Here is a 22,564-nt window from a genome sequence, read left to right as displayed (position 1 = left end):
GTTCTTGTTTTTGTTAGTCCTGTAATTTCCATCATTACAGTTTTACTATGCGAAGTGATACGAAACTAATGCGGTCAGGAGAGCTGCCTGGAACTACGTTCGCCATGCATTTCCCAAAAAATTATTGCACACCTCAGACCGTTCATCAGCCAATCAGATTCAAGCATTCAAAAGCCCCATAGTATAACGATTTTATATGACATTAAGTAAAGATCATGTTCCATGAAGATATTTAGTAAATCTCCTACTGTTAATATATCAAAACTTAATTTCTGATTAGTAACATGCATTGCTAAGAACTTAAATTGGACAACTTTAAAGATGCTTTCTAATTATTTAGATTTCATCGCATCCTCAGATTCCAGATTTTCAAATAGTTGCATCTCAGATAATGTAAAGCCTATTTATCAGATGATGTATAAATCTCAGTTTTGAAAAATTCTCTACGCACATGCATGCATATATATATAGTTCTCTGCATTTCTTAGTATTTAGAGATAAAGTAAAATACTATCATGTTACTCGCCATGCATCCCGGACTGGTGGAGACTCCAGTATATGCTGAGGCAGTTTTTCTCTCTCTTCATGCCTCGTTTGCACTGGCAGCCGTGCAGAGGACTGGACAGCAGCGCAGAGACGGCGTTTGCACACTGACTGCGGGCTCCGGGGCCGAGCTTCATGCTGCCGTTACCGGCCACACACTGACGCAGGGTCCGCAGACGCGGGCTGCACGTCTCATCACTGGAACAGGTGTCTCCCGCTATGAGACAGTCTCTCCCCGCAGAAAGCAGGACCTGCAGAGCTAAGGGCAATAAAGAAGGGATTTCTGTCCAATTCACCATCAAAGCTTTGCCAGATGTGGTTTATTACAGGTGTACAGTGTATTTTATTTAGAAAGCAAACATCCAACACGGCAATATCCATCAAGTCAGCATCAGAAACAGTGACCACCAGACACAAACGTCTCTATTTCCATCAAATAACCATCAGGTTTCACAGGCTACGCACAAACAGCTGCACTTCATCAGATATAATCACATCCCATCTGCTGTTCAAAAGTAATTATTCACTTTCACTAACTACAGCTCGCTGATCCAGGTCTTGTCTGTTACCATACTCTCTCTGTTGTTTTTACAACATGCACTCTTCATAAATTGCATTTACAGTATCTGCATTCTGTAGTTTTTATCCCTCATGTTGCACTATGGTCATTTTGACTATAAAAATGCTAGTTGATGTCATTACATTGGACTAAACCGTGTTATGGTACACCTGTGGTGTCCTGCCAAAGTTAAAACAAAAACCAAAGTAACTGGCTTTACTTGTTTGAAAAAGTAACTCAGATATTTTCATATAAATTGAAAAGTAATGCATTAAACAGTAATCTGATTACGTAACTTGTAATGTGTTATCCCCAAACTCAGGCCTATGACTAATTCACACCAAACAGAAATATTAAACCTGTGATAATTGAAAGAAAACAAGTTGACGAAGATTGAATCCAATGTTTGTTTATAATATAACATAACGAAAGATTTGCAAGCAATTTGTAAAAGGCTTGACTGTTTAAACCAGGATTTTCAGCACAGCACAAGAATTAAATGCAACGTACATTATGCACGCTTAAGGAATAATGATTTTTATTGCAGCAAAGTTGTGAAAACATCTGACAAACTTATGATGATTATAATAAATATAAAAAATCTTTTGAATGCTAATATTATTCAAATTCATGGGCCAGTCACAGGCGTCATATAAATTGCATAAGCATTTGCTTTTATTTTATATATCATACAACTTGGCACTGCTTAGAGAGTCCGAATGAATGCATTTACATAAAATACAAGATGACACTCAGAGACGTTTCCTGAAATGACATACAGACGGATGCATACATACATAAACTATTCTACAGGTTGCAACACCATCTGTTAATCCACTGATTAAATTGCATGAGAAAAGGCCTCTGAACGAAATTCAAACAAAAGGAGGAAAAAAACATAATTTCAACATCTAACAGATTTATGCATGTGCTAGTGTTTTGAATTAATGATGATCTCAAATAAGAGGTAAAATCACAACCACATTTTTGGACTCAAACAAACTCAGCTAAATGTTGAAACGCATCATTGCATGACTTTGACACGGCTTTTCTTTCATCGGTGTGTTTGTCGGTGATAGCCTGATGTTTTTCAGCCTCAGTCGGGAATAGCAGAATCTGTGGGCTGATATTTTGTACCCGAAAAACTCAAAGGCTTTCTGACAGATGCAACCATATGCAGTCAGTTTTTGTGGAGGCAGGGAAGGCGATGCATCATGACTACAGACATGAGAATAAATCAACATGACAGCGGGCAAAATGAGACTTTCTATATCTTATTGGAGCATTGTTCAACATTAGTGCCTGAGCTGGATTAGGGAAGGAATAGTCTGATAAAAAACCAGCCAAGCCACCGTCTGATCAAACCAAAACACATTCATTATTTCAATTAAATAAGTCTCTCCTCTCCCTTCCACCAGACTAGGACGCATATTAATGAGGGACGCTGCTTTCTTAACTTTAGTTCCTGATGCATGGGTAATTTATTCCTTTATTTATTATTGTGCAAATAATAAAGATCATGTATAGTATCTATATTTATACAAGGCTATATATAACTGCTAACGGCTATTAGACTTCAAATGATGCATATGTAAAATCTGCATTTTAGTTCAGAGTTAGATGTTAAAATAAACTTGTATTTTGTACTGTGAAAGTTACGAGGGTCATATTTGGTCATATTTTGATTTTGTATATAAGTCATGTTAATACCATAACATGAGTAAGACTGTACTCTGGTTTAAAAAAAAAAAAAAAAAAAAAAACTGGCATATATTTTTAAGATTAATTCATATTTACACTTTCGAATAAAAGTAGCTCTACAAGCAGCTGTTAAAAGTCAAGCATCAAAATAAAAACATTTTTGTAGGGCTATAATGATTAACTGCGCACTAAAGGGACGAAAACATGCACATTTCTGCACATTTTAAACACTTCTTCCAAAGTTATTGGCAAAAGCTTAACATCAAGACTCTGTATGATCAAATAAAGAAAAACAAAAATCAACAAGCATGTTGTCTGAAAAAACGAATGTGCTGCTATTATTGAATAAAGGGTGTCTTTGACTCAATATTTGTCCTTCACACTCTTGCAATCCACATTATTACCAATATGTTCTCTGTTTGAGGATGCGTGTCAGTCAGGCTCTGAATAACTATACATGCAATCTCTTTTCAGATGATCAGAGGCGAGAGAACAGAGATGTGTGAAGGTGAAAATGTAATGTTAGCTGCCAAATCACAATCTAATAATATGCCAAATCATAACCTAAAAAAACACGTTAGCTAACGTGACATTTTCTGAATGTTGAATCATGAATGCTAATAACATTGGCGTATATATATAACGTTCCCTGCTCAAGTTTGAATGCGGACAAGTGTGAACTGAGATCTGAAAGCTGTGCCAGAGGGTGAGATTTCCAAAATACTAAAACCTTTACTTTCATCAGAGACATGGAATACATCGCACTAGTCATATAAACTACTTTTATGGTGCTTTTGACTTTTCCTCAGAGTCAAAACTTTTTTTTTCTTTTTGTACACCTCTTCTAGTGCATATATTTATCTTGTAATTCACTCTACCATTTCAAACAATGTTCTTGAAAGAAGTCATAGTGTCATAGTGGATTAAATATGATAAAGCAAGTCTTTACATCACTGCAGCCAGAAAGCCTTCCCAAACTGAAGATGTTACTGATTCAAAATTTACATTACACATTTAAGGGCATATAATCAGTGCGCTTTTTGATTGCTTTTATATTACGTTTGACCCAAATTGTTTATCACATTGACTTTAATAATCTTGTATGATAAAAATACCAAGAGAATAATTTATTGTTATTGTGTTAAAAATATGTAATCCTGTCTTTAACCAATACTGCAGTCTGATTAGGACTATTCTAAAATGTAATATAATTACAAGTACTTCATTACTTCATAATCCAGATTACATGTAATCTATAACCAACCAGCACTGTACACTATGTGCTGTAACTATAAAACACAAACTCATTCTTAACACTTGATGCACATAATTCAGACAATAAAGAGCAAGCACCAAGCTCTAGTCACTTTTCTTTTAGTTCATAATTGTCATCCACGGCACATCAAAGCTTATGGACTTCCAACCTGCAAATTATAGCTTTTGTTTCTATATTTTGTACACACTCACTCACACACACACACACACACACACACACACACACACAGTCTATTTCAAGCGGCTGGTGCCCTGTCCGTTGTGAAACATGAGAAGCAAAATTGCACAGCAGGACTTCTATTGATCAGCAAATGACAACCTGTTGTGTGAGAGACCCCTAAGTGGGCTGTTATTGTAAAGATGAATGGTGCAATTCTACAGTCTGTGTCCACCTGATGATTATTGTCCAAAGTCAGCATGGGCTTATAATCAATATCTGATCCAAACCGACAAGTCTGATTTTAGAGTTAGCTCAAACATATCCCATTCAAACAATAAGACTATAAGAGTCACTGTTTTCACTTATTCCAATGACTTCTTTAAAGGATGTTTGTGCAATTCAGAGCTCAGTTTATGAAGATTGCGAAATTTATCTGAAAAACGATATGTGTCAGTTTCACGGAAACGTTGACTCTCATGAGTCGGTTCTTTATAACGGACCAGATAAAAAGACAAAAACGCTGAGAATCGCGAGTCATTTGCCCAATTCAGAGTTGCCAACTTTCACACTTTTGACGTGAGTGTGATTTTTGTATCTTTGAGATACTATTTTAATTGTATTTTTATTTACATTTGACAGTTGTTTTTTTAATTTTGTTACTATAAAACTATTAAATTGTACAAAATGTTTATTACTTTTTATTTCATTTCAGTTTATTTAATCTAGTTTTAGTTATTTTAGGAGATACAAGTTAAACTAAATGAAAATAAGAAGTGTTTTTTTGACACACACAGTAAGTCAAGATTTTATATTTTATTTAATTTCAGTAAATGCTAATTTTATTTTAAGTAACCCATTTTGGTCACACTTTATTTTAAGTTCCAATTCTCATTAAATATGACGTTTGACTCGATATGCATCCTATTAATAGTTAATAATGTAGTTGTCAAATTTAGGTATGAAGTGGGATAAGGATCTAAAATATAGTTTTGCAGAATAAGACATTAATATGTGCTTTAAAAGTACTAATAAACAGCCAATTTGCTAGTAATATGCATGCTAACAATCAACTAGTTAAGCAATCAATCCCCAAACTACAGTTTTACTCTATATTTGTTTTAAAATGAAGTGCTTAAACTACTTTGCTGCCAAACAAGTATGGACAAACAAGCTATATGCAGGTTTCTATTGTTTTCTATTGTTTTTAGCCATGTGTTGGATCCTTAAAACCACAATTAAACACGTGATTCATTCAGTCCATGTCATCAACATATCACTTCAGCTTGCTGCAATTGTTAGTTTGTTAGTTTGAATAAACCAAATCACTTTGTAATTGATGTTAATAAATATGCCAGGGCAAATAATGGTGAGTAATTACATACTTCTCCATCCATCCAAATACCTGATATTTTAGGTGAGCATGCAAAAAGCCAACATTGCAATCAAGTGTTTATAAACCTTCAGAGCTGAAGTTGTGAAAAGACTGATGGTCAATCGCGCGACTCCAACAGCAGCGTGAAACCCCAGCCTCTCTCCATCGCAGAAAGTGTCCACTAATGCTGCATTGGCAGAAGCCAGAATAGACACCATACATCATGAATGCAAATGAAGTGCTTGATTTGACATTTCCAATAAGCCTGTCTCAGTGTACCAGTGGGTTTAGCCAATTAACCATGTCAGTCATCAATTCCTTCAGAGCCCTGTGCTAAGTCCTCGCTTCTCCTTGCACATAAATCAAAGACAGATTAGCCGATCAGTTACCCAGATGCACCAAACTAACGACCCACTTTAGAATGGATGAGAGTGGAAATGAAAGTTAATGGACTCTGTTAGGATAACACCGACAGAGCCTCTTTATACCTTCACAAATGCTCTCAGTGAGGAAAGAAAATGATTTTGTTCAACAAATGTGAATGACATTTTAATTACAATCTAACAGAGATAACTATTTTATATGACTAAGGTGATTTTTTTTAAATATATATATAACCCATAGTACACTACCTTCACACACATCTGATGGACAGATAAACCACACTTTTCATTGTTGTTTTATCTTGCGGATATTTCAGCAAATAGTTTGCTTTGTACATTCAGTTTAATAACATAAATGGTAAACGTTATAATTCAGCTGAACTGTGCATGAATGTTTCAAACACTTTGGAAATCCTCATTTTGTTCTTACTTCTTCACCAGTTTAACTTATCTTTGACATTTTGTCACTGAAATGTTTCAGAAAAGTAGTTCACCCAAAAATGAAACTTTGCTGAAAACTTACTCATCCTCATGCCACCCAAGATGTAGATGAGTTTGTTTCTGCTCCAGATTTGGAGAAATGTAGCATTGCATCACTTGCTCACCAAAGGATTCTCTGCAGTGAATGGGTACCGTCATCATGAGAGCCCAGTCAAGGCAAGGCAAGTTTATTTATATAACACATTTCGTACACAATGGAAATTCAAAGTGCTTAATATAAAAGAAAGTAAAATAATCACAAAAATAAAAAAAGGAATTAAAAAACTTTGAAAATGATTTAAAATTTGATTTAAAATATATTGAAGGCAATTGCAGACATTTCTGTTTGCATAAAATACAGTGCAATCATTTCAGACATCGCACAGAGCTCAATCAATAAATGCACAGCTAAACAGGTGAGTTTTGAGTCTAGAAAAAAGTTCTGGCACATCCAACTGTTAGTTTCATCATTACATTGGCAGAGGGAGTCAATGGAGCTGTAGTCTGTATTTGGAGATAAGGCTAGGTACATCTGGGTGTAATCAGCATAGCTGTGATAGGCAATCTGGTTCTTTCTCATTATTTGACTTAGTGGAAGCATATACAGGCTAAACAAGAGCGGTGCTAGAATTGAGCCTTGTGGGACTCCGAATGTCATGGACATCCACTTAGACTTACAGTATGCTCTCCTAGACTCACATAATATCCTCTCTCCCTTCTAAGTATGACCTGAACCATTTGATTACCATCCCAGAAAGCATACCCAGTTTTCCAGTCTCTGTAGAAGTATGTTATGATCAACAGTGTCGCACGCAGCACTGAGATCTAGCAATACCAGCACTGATATTTTGCGAAGAATCAGAATTTAAACGAATATCATTTAAATGAATGAGTGCTGTCTCTGTGCTGCGATGCGGTCAGAAACCAGATTGAAAATCTGTCAGTGGATAAAAACATCACAATAATCCACAAGTAATCCACACAACTCCAGTCCATCAGTTAACAGCTGAGAAGCCAAAAGCTGCATGTTTGCAAAAGACAAATCCATCATTAAGATGCATGTAACGTCAACCTGTTGCTTTTTACAAAAACATGAGTCTATAATCCATAATAACGCATCCTCCAGTGAGAAAATCTGTCTCCTGTTGTCCCTCACATCAATATCCACTGACATACAGTATGTGTTTAGAGCCGTTTTGGCTTGTAAACGGTTCTTTATTTGTGCTTATTTCACTCCTGATTTTCACTGGAGAAACAAAATATGAGCAGATGATTTGTATTTTTATTGATGACTCAAAATGATGGATTTTTTTCTTACAAACACGCAGCTTTTGTCTTCTTCAGACGTTAACTGATGGACCGGAGTGCTGTTGATTATTGTGATGTTTTTATCAGCTGTTTGGACTCTCATTCTGACGGCACCCCATTCAATGCAGAGCCATCCAACAAATCTGATGAGAAAAAAATAAATTAATCTACATATTGGATAACCTGAGGGTTAGTGAGTTCTGAGCACATTTTCATTTTTGAGTGAACTATTCCTTTAACCTTGAGTGCTATTTTACTTTGTGTGTCCTCTTGTGTAATTCTTTCAAGGTTTTGTCAGGATTTTACTTTTTAATATATAAAGTATAATCTTCCATTTTCTGTCTAATATTTTTAGACAGTTTAAAACAGCCCTGACCATGAAGAAGATAAGTTGGAGATGGTGAGAACTAACTAACCTGTTCGCCAATTATTAGTGTCATGCAAACTATACATTTTATATGCATGGCAGCCAGAGGCCCAATGAATGTTCGTTAAATCTTAAAGACAGCATGAATCTTGAATAAGGGTGAATTCACAGCTCAAATATGAGGTGCTGGCTAATGACGGCCTAACCGCACATCGCTGACATTAATGTCACCAGTGGAGAATCGTGTAGAACTTGATTCTCGCAAAATCATTTCATTGCGCACAACACTGAAAAAGATGATATTATAAATTTAGAACAGCCAATCAAAAGTTTGAGGGCTTTAAACATGAACATGCTGAAAATACAAGACATCACAGACACAATTACTCAACTGGGCACAAAAACCACTTACCTGACATCAAAGGAAAATAAATTGCTGTTAGAAAATTGAAACAGCAAAACATTTTAAGATGTTTAAAAAACTGTAGGCATCACAACTCTTCCACTCTATATGCAACGCATCACGCATGTTTTTTTGTGTACCAGAGATACAGCCCAGAGCAAAGACAGATTTGCTTGTACAATGTTTTGATAGAGAAGCAATTTCAAAAAGTCAGTTCCAGGGGAAATATGTCCTCGTCTTCCTCTGCATCGCAGTTTTAGGACTGAAAATAAGAGATTTTTTATCGTCTGTTCAATATAGTGAAAACATTTCATAGCTAATAAGTGTTTCTCCAACCTTTTCATTTGCAGAGTATTACTACATACTGTTATATTATACATACTGTATAATCAAGACACGCTTCATGATTAAAAGACTTGAATTCGACACAAAAAAGTCACTTTCCTCAGTTATAAAAAATGTGCAAGAGAATAATCTATGAAAACCCATATTATTCACAAGTCAGGCGTATACACCTAATGCTGCATATAAATGCAGATTCTATCACATTCAGCTTCTCTGTTCGGGAGTTTCCTATAAACACACAATGAACAACGAAGAGAAGCCAGTAGCATTTCATCACAAAACAATGGTAGAAAATGCATCAGACACAAGCGGAATGGAAACACATTAATGTCTTCTAACAGTCCACATAAAATAGACCTTAAATCTCGTAAATGCCGTTATAATATAATGTTGATGGCTCTGGAAAGTCAATGCTAATCAGCTGATGCATTGAACACAGTGGCCTTCCTTTAATCATGTATTTTGTCAGTAGTAGATGCCTATTCCCCACGGCTCACTTCCAGCAACAAAACACAGGCTGGTGATTTATCTGTGGATTCACCTCGAGACACGCAACTCTCGTAATCGCACACAAAGGCACAGAAGCATGCGGTTCCCTGCAGAAACATGAAATCACCTGCTGCACAAACATTTACACGTTCACATTTCCTCACATACCTGACCGCAGCTTTTAGATCAGATCAGCTTCTGTGCACCTGATCGAGGATTTGTCACTGCATGTTTATGAATGTCTACATGTGCGGACTAGAGACATCAACAACGATTTTTTAGAAAGTTCCTCAAACCAAATCAACCAGCTTTGAGAAGAATCGCATTACACACTTTCTTTTAAAGTAGAAACTTGACAACTACTAATCCCACAAAGTGTTGCAATGTACATCACTGAATTAAAAAGTACTGTATTATATATTACTGACTTATTGTCTATAATATAAAGTAATATAATACATAAAAGTAATATAATACGTAAAAGTTTAAGATCAGTTTTTTGTGTGTGTGTGTTTTTGAAAATAAGTGCCTTAAAGCTCACCCATGCATGTATTTGATCAAAAATACAGCAAAACAGTAATATAGTGAACTATTATTACAAAATGTATTCATTTGATGGCAAAAGTGAAATATTTATTAGTGTTTTCAGTGTTTGTTGCTTAATATTTTCTGTGTTACATTTGATTGGTGATACATTTTTTTCAAGATTCTAAAAACAAAATGAAAAAAAAAGATACATTTTTGTAACATTCTAAATATCTATTGTCACTTTTGAATGCATCATTGTTGGATCCTAATAAAATGTGCATATAAAAGTTTAAGTAAAAATATGTGTTTATGTATATACATAATCATATAAATAAATTGTTTATTGTAAATTAATTATTATTATTATTTTATTTATTTAATAACACTGATTTTGTGGGTTTGTAGCACGTACTATCACATAATAATATCAGAGGTCATGGTAAGTTCATCTTTAAAGGTACAAGCATATGTTGTCATTAAAAATTCATCTCTCCATGAAGAAAATGAATGCGATTTTTGCATCTGGAACCGCTCTGTAGCGCTCTGTAGAGAGTTAACACTACAGCCTATCAAAGTCAACTTGTTTTGTGTCGCAGTTCAGTTGAACCCTAAACACCTTCACTGCATGGAGGATGACTTACAAGAAGCAGATATAATCCGTTGAAATAAAGCTTGTAATTGACCATGCATGGGGTTATTTACAAGTTGTCGATCGGTTCACTCGCTGCATGGACTAAGAGTTCATTTCATACATTGAACTCCGGGCTGCTTGCCAAAGTCTCAGGACAACAGGCGCACGCACACGATCGCAAGTCAAAACAACACTTTCTTATTTACTGACCGCAGAGAAGCCGAAAAAAGGAGGAACAAACAAAGATGGCAATTAGTTACACACAATTGACTACCTCAGAAGGTGAAATGCAACATTGCATTCGTTGGATTCTGACAGTGAGCATTTATCCTCGTTGCCTGAAAGACAATGGGATGAGAAAGGGCAAGACTTGATGGTTTGGTGTGTTTTGGGAGGCTGCTCTGGTAATGCAGGAATTCTGCATGCCTTGTGGCTTGAATAGATTTAAATCCTCCCCAAACCCAAAGCCTGAGAAGTTTGGGAGCTGAAATAGATTGTGAACATTTGAATGAATAATAGAATAAACTCTTGTTACACATGCAGATTTCGTACTTATCCGTTCTGGTGTAATTGCCACCTGTACACCATCTCACCGACTGACAGAAACCCGCAGGATATATAAAACACAAGAGAGTGTAAATGCGTGGGCGCTTTCTATTTGTATTCAGAAGAGAGTGCGTAGCGAGTGAGCGACTGTTTAATTTCAGCCATTCTGCCGAGTTATAAAACAAGCATTAATTAAAAAATACGTCTAGTTAAAATCAGGTGTCGGCAGATTCTCATATGCACCGATGGCTTGTCAAGCCTCAACACCCCCAAAACAAAAGGCTTTTATCTTAAGACAGGGTGTGATGACATTACAGCAGCCGCAGAACCTGTTGCTTCATAAAGCTAGCAATTAACTTATCTGCATTTTGTCCTTCACTGAGCGTGGAGCAAGAGCGTGACTCATCTCATTTTTTCCGGCCGTTGGTGTGGTTGAGAGACTAATGTCATTAAAAACAAGGACTAGCATCAGTCCTCCTCTAATGACTGACTGTCAGGGTAAGAACGGAGCTCAGGACTCGACCTCTTTATCATGCAAATACACTCATATAACCCGCACTCCGCTCGTGGACAGGTTAGAGGTTGGTCATTCTAACTAGCGAACTACTGTAGCCAAAAATGTAAATGTTAAATGGTTTTTGAAAAGTACAGTGTACAAGTGTCCATGTTAAACTGTTAAACACTGTCACAATAGCTTTGTTTATACATTATCTAACGGCTTGACCTTGGGTTAGTTCACCATAGAATGAAAATTCGCCAATCTTCTACTCACCCTCGATGCATCCTACGTGCACGTGACTTTCCTCTTTCAGGATAATCCAGTCAGAGTTATATTAAAAATTGTCCTTGCTCTTCCAAGCCTTTCAATGGGGTTAAGCGGGTGTTTGTTGTCAACAGTTCAGAAGACGTGAAATAAAGTGTGTGCATCTGTAATAAAACGTCCCACACACGGCTCCAGGGGTAAATATAGTCGCCCTGTAACAAATCCATGCATTTTTGAAGGATAAATATGCAGATTTCAAACGTAATAAACTATTTTTTTTCTAACATCTGCTGACTGTGGGATGTGCAAGACGTGCAGCGGAAGATGGAAGGCGTATGCATCGTGCGTCACTTCGTCTCCTCTTGGCTTATTTCTTTAAATCCTCGTTTTGTTCTTCTAATTCATGATAGGCTTTTTATTTCGTTCTCTCTCCATGCTCGTCACTAACCACACAACGCTGACGAACTCCAATGACTTCCGGTTCCCCACAGTCAGCAGAAGTGAGAAAAAAAGTGTTCATTACATTTGAAATCTTGATATTTATCTTATAAAAATGCATGGATTTGTTTGTGAGGGACGTTTTATTACAGATGCATGCACTTTATTTCACGTCTTCTGAACGGTTTTCAACAAACACCTGCTTACCCCCTTTGAAAGGCTTGGAAGAGGACGGACAATTTTTTTGTATATAATTGGATTATTCTTAAAGAGGAAAGTCACATGCACCTAGGATGCTTCGAGGGTGAGTAGAAGATGGACGAATTTTCATTCTATGGTGAACTAACCCTTTAAAGTACACAAACCTTGAGGCTTCAAACATTGCAAATTAGCAATAAATAAATACAGTTAACGTTTTCTGAAAAGCATTTCTATAGCTATACGGTTGTAAATGTGTTTTGTGTGGTTGTTGGAGCATTGCTATATGATTGCTAGAGTTTCTGAACAGTTGATTCGATGGGTGGTTTCTGAAGCATTGCTAGGATATTGCTATGCTATGTTTTAAATTTGTCTACGGGATTTTTCACTCATTTGTGTTAGTTTACCTAGAAAAGAAACAGAACATCTCTGTAGAACAAACAATTGCAGGAAGAGTTACATTCGCCATTTGTTCAAATCCCAAAGCCTAATTATCAGCTATCCAAACAGTGATGCTTGCCTCAGCAAACACCTCTAATTAAGCATGATTCATTATGGTAAATTAGTTTTTTTTTCCTTAGGGAAAATTTTATTGACTATATAATTAGTTGCACCATATGATGGTATCAGTCTGTTTTGCATTTAAATTGTCTTTCTGTCCACATCCGTATGAAATAAAAACATATTTGCCCCCCCAACGCAGACTCCTTTAGGTGTCGTATGTTTAGTCATAGCCTTTCCTAGATGCTTTACAGACAAAAGTGTGTGTAATCCCAAAGTATACTTCAGTTTTTATGTACAGTGCAGATAATGCATATTTTGTAGTCTGTAGTCCATAAATAATTACAAATTACTATCGATAACACATATTAGGTAATGTAGTCTGCCTACTTTTGACATATGACCTTAATGACCTTGACTATTATGCACTGTACTGATTAGGAGAACTGTACTGTTTTTTAAAGAGAATTTACTAGGAATTGTGGATTAAATACAGCAGTCCGCATCTCACCTCGTCTTATTTCACAAGGTTTCCCGTTTCTCTGAGAACAGAGCTTCAGGACGACCGCATAAGAACGAGATCTGCACCAAGAATAAGAATTGCACATCTTAATTCGATTATTTTTCCAAACTCGAAATTATTCAGGTCATGGAAAATGGTGTTTACATGCTGATTTCTTGCTGTCTGATTATTCATAAAATTCCAGCTGTCTAATTATCGCAGTCTGTTTACGCTGTGGTGATGAGCTCAGTGTTTAATCACATGACGGTGACCCCTGATGCATGTCCGATTAACCCTTGCGATTCCATTCTGGCGTCTGAGCTCTGAGAAAGCGCTGGGAATGTGAAGCACTTCTGAGCAGACGTCATCACACGCTCTGTGTCACCGAAGGCGTCTGCAGCAGAAGATGGCAGGACTTGTGTGTATGCCAAAGTGCTCCATCAGAAAGAAAGATGAGAGCTCTTTCTAATGAGACTCTTAGGAGTCTGTCACAAATTGATCTTTGTCAACCTCCGCTCTGTTCGGCAGGCTGCGTAAAACATCCAGAATGATTGCAAGTCAAATGCAGAAACCTGTCTTGCAGTTAATAGTGTTATGGCTGTTTATTAGAAGCTGCACAATGTGATCTACACCTGGACTAGAGGCGGAAACTAAGGACTGGTTCGTCCTCCAAAATGTAAAAATGCAATTAAAATTTAAATACATAAATAAACAAAAAAAGCGCTCACTGGTTCTGAACTGTAATCATATGGCTTTAGATACTCTTTGATTATACTTGTTATGTTGTTTGTCCATTTTGGAGCTTCAAAGCCTATGGTCACTATAAATTGTATAGTAAGAGCTGATACTTTCACGCTCCATGCCAAAAAAATAACTGCATACGGGTTTGATATAGCATGAATGTTAGTAAACAATGACCTTTCAAGTTATATATTACTTGAATTTTGTTTATTAATCAATACTTGCCTCCTGGAGTTTATTTGAAAGGGAGCTTAATACTTTTTGAAGGCATTTTGTTACCTTAGAAGACACAAGAATACACTATGAATTATTTTAAATACTTAAAGGCCATTATTTATAAAATATTAGATGTAAAAAAAAAATGCATGGCTACACCGGTGGTTTTATTTTATTTATTGATTCATTTTTAATTTTGGTGCGATTTTATCCCATCCTGAGCCCTGTTTACCCCATGACCTCTGACCTCTGACCTTTAGCTGACCTGTCTCAATAGCAAACACTTCTAAGATGTACTGTTTGACTCGTATCTGTTCCTCCTCTGGCCAACACTGCTGATACACACATATTTATTTCTCTGATCTATCACAGAATCTTATGAGTTTGCTCTCGGTGGCAACCAATTGTAAAGGAACTAGATTGAAACAAATTACAGCTATAAATAGAGCGGAAACCAGAGAATAGAATCAACCGATGGCAGCGTCTGAAAGGTCATCCAGTAGAGGACATGGAGATGTTTCAGAGTGTGTTATCTGTCACACAGCTCCCCTGAGATCGCACAGCGCTCCACAGGGCTTCGATTACACGCATTTCTCAGGTTTTATCACGACTCGCTGCATGTGAAAGAGCCACCAGCCGTCAGAAATCAAGAGAACTGCATTCAGTGGCGACTTCAACACATTTCAGTGAGCCGTGGGATGGCGTGCAAGCTCTTATCAGAGCTATTTTTTATTCGTTTAATTACCAACTCGAGATACATTTTCACTTGCTGAAAATACTGATTGTAGCTAGCTGTAATAAAAGCAGATTAATGAGGCAATGTAGTAATCGATGCTGGGTCAGAAACTAAGGATAACTTTTTAATCATCTTCCCAGGGGAAAATTATGGTCAAGAATAATTTCCTACTCAGTTAATAAAAAAAAGAACGAGAGAAGGTGTAAAGGCAAAGCTACTTGATTTTTAATTTTAGAGTTAAAACAAGTAGCGGTTAAAACAAGTGAGGTTTTTATATAAAGACAAACAAGCAACCCAATCCCTGATCAGAAAAAGTAGTGCAAAAGTAACAATGCATTACTTTCTACAAAAAGTAACAATTTAGTTAAATGCAAAATAGTAATGCATTACTTTAAAAACTAACGTTCACCAACACTGTTATGCTGAATGCTGATGAAACAATATTTCACCCATATTTTGACATTTTCACATTTGCATTCAATTGCATTAAATGTCTTAAAACACTTGTGTAAATGCAATTTGATGTGCCTCATCTTTGACCCATGCTGTGAGAGTGTATCATACATATACTGTATGGCCTGTGCATGAGGTAATGTTATTCTATGCAACAAACCCTTCAGAGAACAAATCCCTAATAACAAGCGGTCAGATATTGTCCAGGAGTGACATCATATCCAAATAGTGTTGCTTCATTACTTCCTAAAACATTCTTGTAGAATTAGATTGGATAATTGGAAGGAAATGAGGGAGTAAACAATCCACGAGTGTGATTTTCCATTGACTTCAGGCATGACTATATAAATACGCACTGATCATGTGAGTTGATAAATCTACTGTGTTCAGGAAATCGGTGTATCATTATGTTGAAAAGTGGCTTGCTTTGCATGCATATGATAAGTTGTTAATTGTAGAGATGTTGGCTAGCATTACTGCACATGTGTGGCCTTCTATTAAGAGGAGACTCGTTTCCCACGTTCACCATCAATGGACCTTTAATCGTATTTCAGAAAGTGAAAAATGAATGGATTCAAAGCACTTTGGTTGCTTTTATGAAGGTTGCAGTGAGACATCCAAAAACAGCCATTCAAGCTAATTATAGAGTAGCATCGTGCCGGCGCGAAAACACGGTTTGTTTGGCATTGAGAAATATGGCACGCTAAATGAACAGTGCTCAGACTGTCAGCCGGCTCTCGAGAGCTCCTCATTACCGCCTCCTCTTGTCTTTGTCTGATCTACACAAACTGACTCGGGTCATCTGTCGGGCGCTTGGCGTGTTTCACTGGAGGAAAGAGACTTTCAGATTGTTGTGCGACGGGCAAAGTATGTCAGGACCCATCTCCATCTGCGTCTTTCTAGTATTCAGGGCATATGAACTGCCTGACTATACAACCTATCTGTGTCTGTTCGTTCCTTTGAACCTTTTCGGGGCATTTCTGTTGTCAGTCTACAGCAGTCGAAGCCTCAGATTGTGCACTTATGTAGAAAACCCCAGAGATTGGGTCTGTATCACTGCTAGAGATGAGCAAAACAGACTCTCCTCTCTTGCCTTGTCCAAGTCATTTAATGAATAAAAATCACATCGATTTTGTGTGTGTGTGTGTGTGCATGCGTGCGTGTGTGTGCGCGTGTGTGTGTAAATACAAAAACAGAGCACAGAGAACAAATGGATGAATGAATTTGTATTATTATGTTTATTATAAATATTATTATTACTATACAAACACATACATCATTTTTATTAATTTTAGTAGTTGTTGTAATAATATATATAATAAAAATGCAATGTGTGTGTGTGTTGTAGAATTTTCTCTCTCTCACTTTTTTTTCACAATTTATTTGATAAAAAAAAACAGAGAAAAACTGTAATATTGAGATATTATTTAAATTTTTAATATTGGTTTTGAGTTTTTATATACTTTAAAATCTTACTGATCCCAAACTTTTGAAAGGTAGTCTGTGAGTGTGTATATATATATACACACGCACACACACACACACACACACACACACACACATACACACACGCATACATACATACATAATGTGTTTATACATTGTTGTATGTATAATTTTTTTAGATTGCAATATTATTCTTGTATTTAATTATTATTATTGATGTTGTAATGTACACTGATATATATATATATATATATATATATATATATATATATATGCAATAAAAACAAAAAAGTTGTGCATTGTCTTTTATATTTTTGTAATGCTTTTATATACATTAATGAAACTGTATTCATATATATTATTAGTTGTATTTATTATGCATTTATTTAGTGTGCTTTTATTTTTGATGTCGCTCATAGAGATAAATGATGTTCTGATTGTAATACTAGATACAGAAAACACATAAATAAGGTGAAATATGGATTAAGGTCATTACTATCCCTACACCGTGGTACTCCCGTCTTACTTTTTCACAATGGTTTCAGCATAACTTTAAATATTAGAAGCTACGGTTTCAAAGCACCGCATTATTTTTAAATACCGTAAATGCTCTTCATCCGTCGACTGGCCTGTAATTTATGGCTAATGTAATGATTTAAGAGTAGGTAATTTCATGGCGTCTCCTCATGAGGAGCGGCAAGGCCGTCTCATTTTTCTCATGATGTCAAGAGATGGCAGGGCCTGGCCTCGCTCGGCGTAAAGCAGTGTAAATCTACAGATCGCTCGGCATACGTGAGAATGTCATGCCATTTCACGCCAGCGGTGAGCTACGACTCCAGCTGTACACGATCTGAACACAACTGTAGGTGAACACAAGCTGGGCTTCCGTGGAATTAGTAAAGCACTGAATACTTGCAAAGGGAGAATCAGTGATGTCTGATGCTTGCAAAGAGGAAAGTATTTGGTTTACCAAAACATTGCATCTGTGCTTTCAGCAGCCGAGAAGAACACTCTCTGTGTTCAGGTCTAGACCGAACACATGGGCTGAATGCAAACGAAACAACACATAAGTCTGACCTCGAACCCTGCAGGTATTTTTTAGCCCAAATTCAGTCCCACTCCTCAGCATCACTCCTGTTCACTTGAGATAGGCATGCGTCTTCCTAACATACGGTACCAATGATTCAAGAGAAATCAAATGCATTCATTTGTAAGTTAATTGAATTAAATACGTTCCAGGTAGAAAAAAAGATAACCGCTTCCAGAGAGCATTGATCCTTCTTTTCTTCCTTTGCAGTTTGGAAATCAAACACAATGCTGATATTCTTGTTTTCAACAATAAAAATGTTATTCATATTAAAATGCATTTCTTATATCATGATGTCTGTGTGTGTTTTGGTTTCTCCTTGTGTTAATTTGATTATGATGCACCTGTGTTTGCCCTAATTATGCAATAGAAAATGATTGTGTCTAAAAGATCCTTAAATATTATACACTTTTACATTTTTATGAAATGGCAAGCTCATTCAAGATTGTAAAGTGTCATTTGGTGCAACAAGGAAACATGTTCTCTCATTGAACTGTATTAACATAAAGTACTGTGTTAAAAACACTAATATGTATGAGTTACGTACAGTTTAAATGAGCTCCAACATCCTGCTAGAGCGTTTAAGACCTACTGCTCATCTCTCGATGATATAATCCATCTCTGAGTTAATGGAACATATGCAGTGAGTAGACATTGATGCTGAAAGATGTTGTTGTAATTTCAGACTCACAGAAAATGTGATTCACCTGCCAACTTTCACATTAGAGACAGTAAAAGGACAGTTGAATCCTGTAGAGGCGGACGCCCACAGAAACTGCATTTCACTCTTGAAGGGAATGATGATTTCATTGCACGGAAGTTTAGAGAGTATCTAAAGTAAAGTGAAAATGAGGAAACATCGCACCATATGTTGACTCTTCACCGCAGCTGAACGTCTTCTGTGACTCTTTGCCACTTCACATTTGGTGCCCACAGAGCATCTGTATCTCTGCCACAGCAGGTAATGTGCATTAGCAGGTGCGTACGTTCCTTTCCAAAATGCCTCTTTGAAACATATGGCACTGGCATCACTCCTCTGCAGCTATGTGGTACACCAGAGATAAAGTTTTCACACATTTCATATGCATTTTCCAGAACAACGATGCCAAGTCGACTGCCAATGAGTCTCATCACCCCTCACCGAGCTGCGTGATAAGGCTGTCAGAGGATGAACAAATATGACTTATTAGATACGACATGTACTGCATAACGGTTATGTGTATATTTTTTTCTCATGCTAATGATTAATTGAAATAAAGTTGCACAACCTCAGTTTTTTTTCTGCCTAAAGATGTTAATGGCATACCACAAGAAATGGCATTTGCAATATTCAATCCTCATTGTGATATATTTTTTGAGTGAAAAAATAATAATTTAGGGCAAGACTTGATTTTTGCAACACAGGCTTACTGAAAAGAGTTGGGGGGAGTTGCTTTTAAAAGTAATGCATTACAATATTGTATTACTCAATAAAAAAGTAACTAATTGCGTTTATGGAAAGCATTGCATTGTGTCACTTTACTGTTACTTTTTTTTTGTTATATTTTCAGCAACTGTTAAGCCCATTTTACACCAAAAGTGAAATTAAATACTTATTTGGAAAAGTAACTAGTTACTAGTTACTTGATACAAGTAATCTGATTATGTAACTCATGTTATTTGTAATGCCTTACCGCAACACTGGTGTCTGATGCTAGCATTTCTGCAAAATGCTATTATGCTGCTTGTTGCACATTTTGCATCACTATCTATCTATATTATGCTGGTTATTGTACGAATCGTGGCAGTTCTAAAGTCAAATAGTGAATGGCACTAAATAATGTTAATGCTTTCTCATATTTGGAAATAACATATCAAACGTGACATAAAAATACATTTGACAAAACAACAAGATTTTATCTTGTTTGAACAAGTTTTATCATGGCTTATGTTTCACAGGACTTGTACTTGAGTGCTTCACATAGGAAGTGCAATGATACACCAGGTGCGCTACAGAGCAAGTTTATTATGTCAGAAAAGCCATACAATACATATGGAGCTGATAATGTGATGCAGGTGTCAAAATGTATTAGTTTGCAAATCATTCAATATGATGAAAGTATTTGGGGTCAAATCACAGCATCATTCAAGGAATTGCACAAAAATAAAAGTGTTAAAAGAAAAATTTGTTTGTGTTTTACTAGTGTTCATTTCCGCTAGAAACGCAAGTGAATTCTATGTATAGTGCATTTTTTTTTTGTGGTTTTGGACCATGTATGTTTTTTTGTTTGGGCTTGGGTTGGATTTTATACATTTAATTTTTTTTTTTATAGGAAAGACAAAAAAGATATTATTGGTTTTGGCCTCACTTTTAGAGCCGAAGAAAGTTATGACATATTGATGAATCATGGAAACTTTTTTTCCTAATGGAGACTTAACGAGTTCTCATTTATGTTTCATCCAAGGATTAACTTCAGATAAACAACAGTCAAAACTTACAACTACAAAAATAAATTTGAATAGCCCAGATAATTTGGTTTTGGAAGCAGCTGATGAGAAATGTTTACATAAATTTGTGCTGAAAAATCACCAAATCTAAACATAGTTTGTGATGTGGAGATTTCTTCTGAAAGACCAGAGGAGACAAATGTGCATGTGCTCCATTAGTCCTACATTTAATCTCATTAGTGTCTAGGAAAAAGAATTAAGTTATTAGAAAGATCTCATTTGTGATTTTTCTTTACACTTGGGAGATTTATTAAGAAGCTTAACAGGGTAAATTCTAATTTCAAGCAGTCTTTAAGGTCAGCTGTACAGAGATGTCTGCAAAGGCTCTAGGTTTCATTCGACTGTTTAAGTTAAAGTTACAGCTAATTGACTCTGGGTGAGAGAGTGTGTAAATAGATCTAATATGGAGTTGAACACTCTCCACAGTCTTTGGTTATGAGCATGGGCGGAGGGTGAACCAACTCCAGGGTAAGGCTAAAAGCAGCCATAAACACGTCTTTTCAGAACAAGAACCAAACAGGGGTGTCATACAGGGTAAATACGAAATTTTTAATGGGACTGAATTTGTATTTAAAAAGATTACAATTTAAAAATAATTAATGTTTCATTTCCACGGTGAATAAAATATAAATATAAAATTTAAGCATTGAAGCATGAAAACCTACCGTTATAATCGCTGAAGCTGAAAAAACTGTTAAATTAATCTCTTACTTTTTACATACATCTGCGCTTGGTGTGACGTTATTTTACTGGCAAATGACATTATTGTAGCGCGAAAGCACATTAACATAATGCTTGAATATTTTCGTCTTCAAAATACAAACATAAAAGAGATATAGTAAAACAAAGTAGTTACAATAACCAGTTTATGTTAAAACAAAATTTTACAATAAAAAAATCAAGGAAATGCCCAGCACAAATCTGTTTTGAGACTACTTTTTAAAGTGCATGATGAAAACCTTTGACAATGTTAACTTCTGGTGCAAAAACAATTAATATCTATAGCGCATGAGCACAGAGAGATTTGTGAGTGCACAGGACACAGTTTGAATGAAAGGAGAGATATGTTTTAAGTGCGCACTCTCTCTCCGGGTGAGAGCAGAGTATATCTGAGAACACACGTCCAGTTTTGTGCGCAAATCTGCGCGTGAGCGGAGAGATTCGCGCTCGTGTATTAATGTGCTTTCGCACTACAATAAAGTGCTCTTGACATCTGTCCGTAAAATAACGTCATAACTTGGTTGCTTATGATTCGCAAGAGTCCAGAATTAAGTCAGCGAACGTGCACGCACTCAACAAAACTGAGTTTCAGCGAGGACTCATCTGAACGCTTCTGTTTTGCCATTGCATTCCTAAACTCAACAGAATTATGTGCGATTGGTTAAAATGCTCAACGCGGTAAAAACGCCTAAGATGAAATACGGCGCAACATGAGCACATTTTAATTTAATTTCTGTAATCGACACTGTCTATTCATATTCTCTTTGATAGCAACAGACGTAATAGATTATATTTGTTTCTGCAGAGGCATTTTTGTCCTATTAAGTGGCATTTTTGCCCCAGGTCCCCGTGGCCAAAGACTAAACCTATGGTTCTGAGCTACTAGTCTTAAACACTATTCACATCGAACTGTCAAATGCTCACTGACATTCTCACATTTCACGTCTGGTTATATATGCTCTATATAATTGTGTATGTGATGAATACAAATCTTGAGTCTTGAATCTTCTCTTTCCCCAGCTAAATTAGCTCCAACAAGCCATGGTAAAGGCGAGAGGTTGGGTCTTCAGTGATGCCAGACACAAAACTATTATGTACAACAGTTGCATTGTGACAGAAGTGGAGTAGACACAATAAAAGCCTTACGGTGCAATGCATAAATAACTCCAAAAGAATGAAACCCTCA

General features: G+C 36.3%; 1 protein-coding gene across 3 annotated transcripts in view; it reads right to left on the bottom strand.

Moving 5' to 3' along the window:
• The window catches only part of LOC127971522 (GDNF family receptor alpha-4-like), a 236,256-nt gene that overhangs the window by 13,333 nt on the left and 200,359 nt on the right, over positions 1–22,564 (bottom strand). For all 3 annotated transcript variants that reach the window (XM_052574589.1, XM_052574588.1, XM_052574587.1), the window contains exon 2: positions 527–802. In XM_052574589.1, the coding sequence (XP_052430549.1) occupies positions 527–680 (154 nt within the window). In that variant the 5' untranslated portion in view covers positions 681–802. The remainder of the gene's footprint in view (positions 1–526; positions 803–22,564) is intronic.

This window comes from Carassius gibelio, chromosome B14 (genome assembly GCF_023724105.1).
Source record: "Carassius gibelio isolate Cgi1373 ecotype wild population from Czech Republic chromosome B14, carGib1.2-hapl.c, whole genome shotgun sequence".
NCBI classification, from domain to species: Eukaryota; Metazoa; Chordata; class Actinopteri; order Cypriniformes; family Cyprinidae; genus Carassius; species Carassius gibelio.
This window is presented reverse-complemented; position numbering and strand designations above follow the sequence as displayed.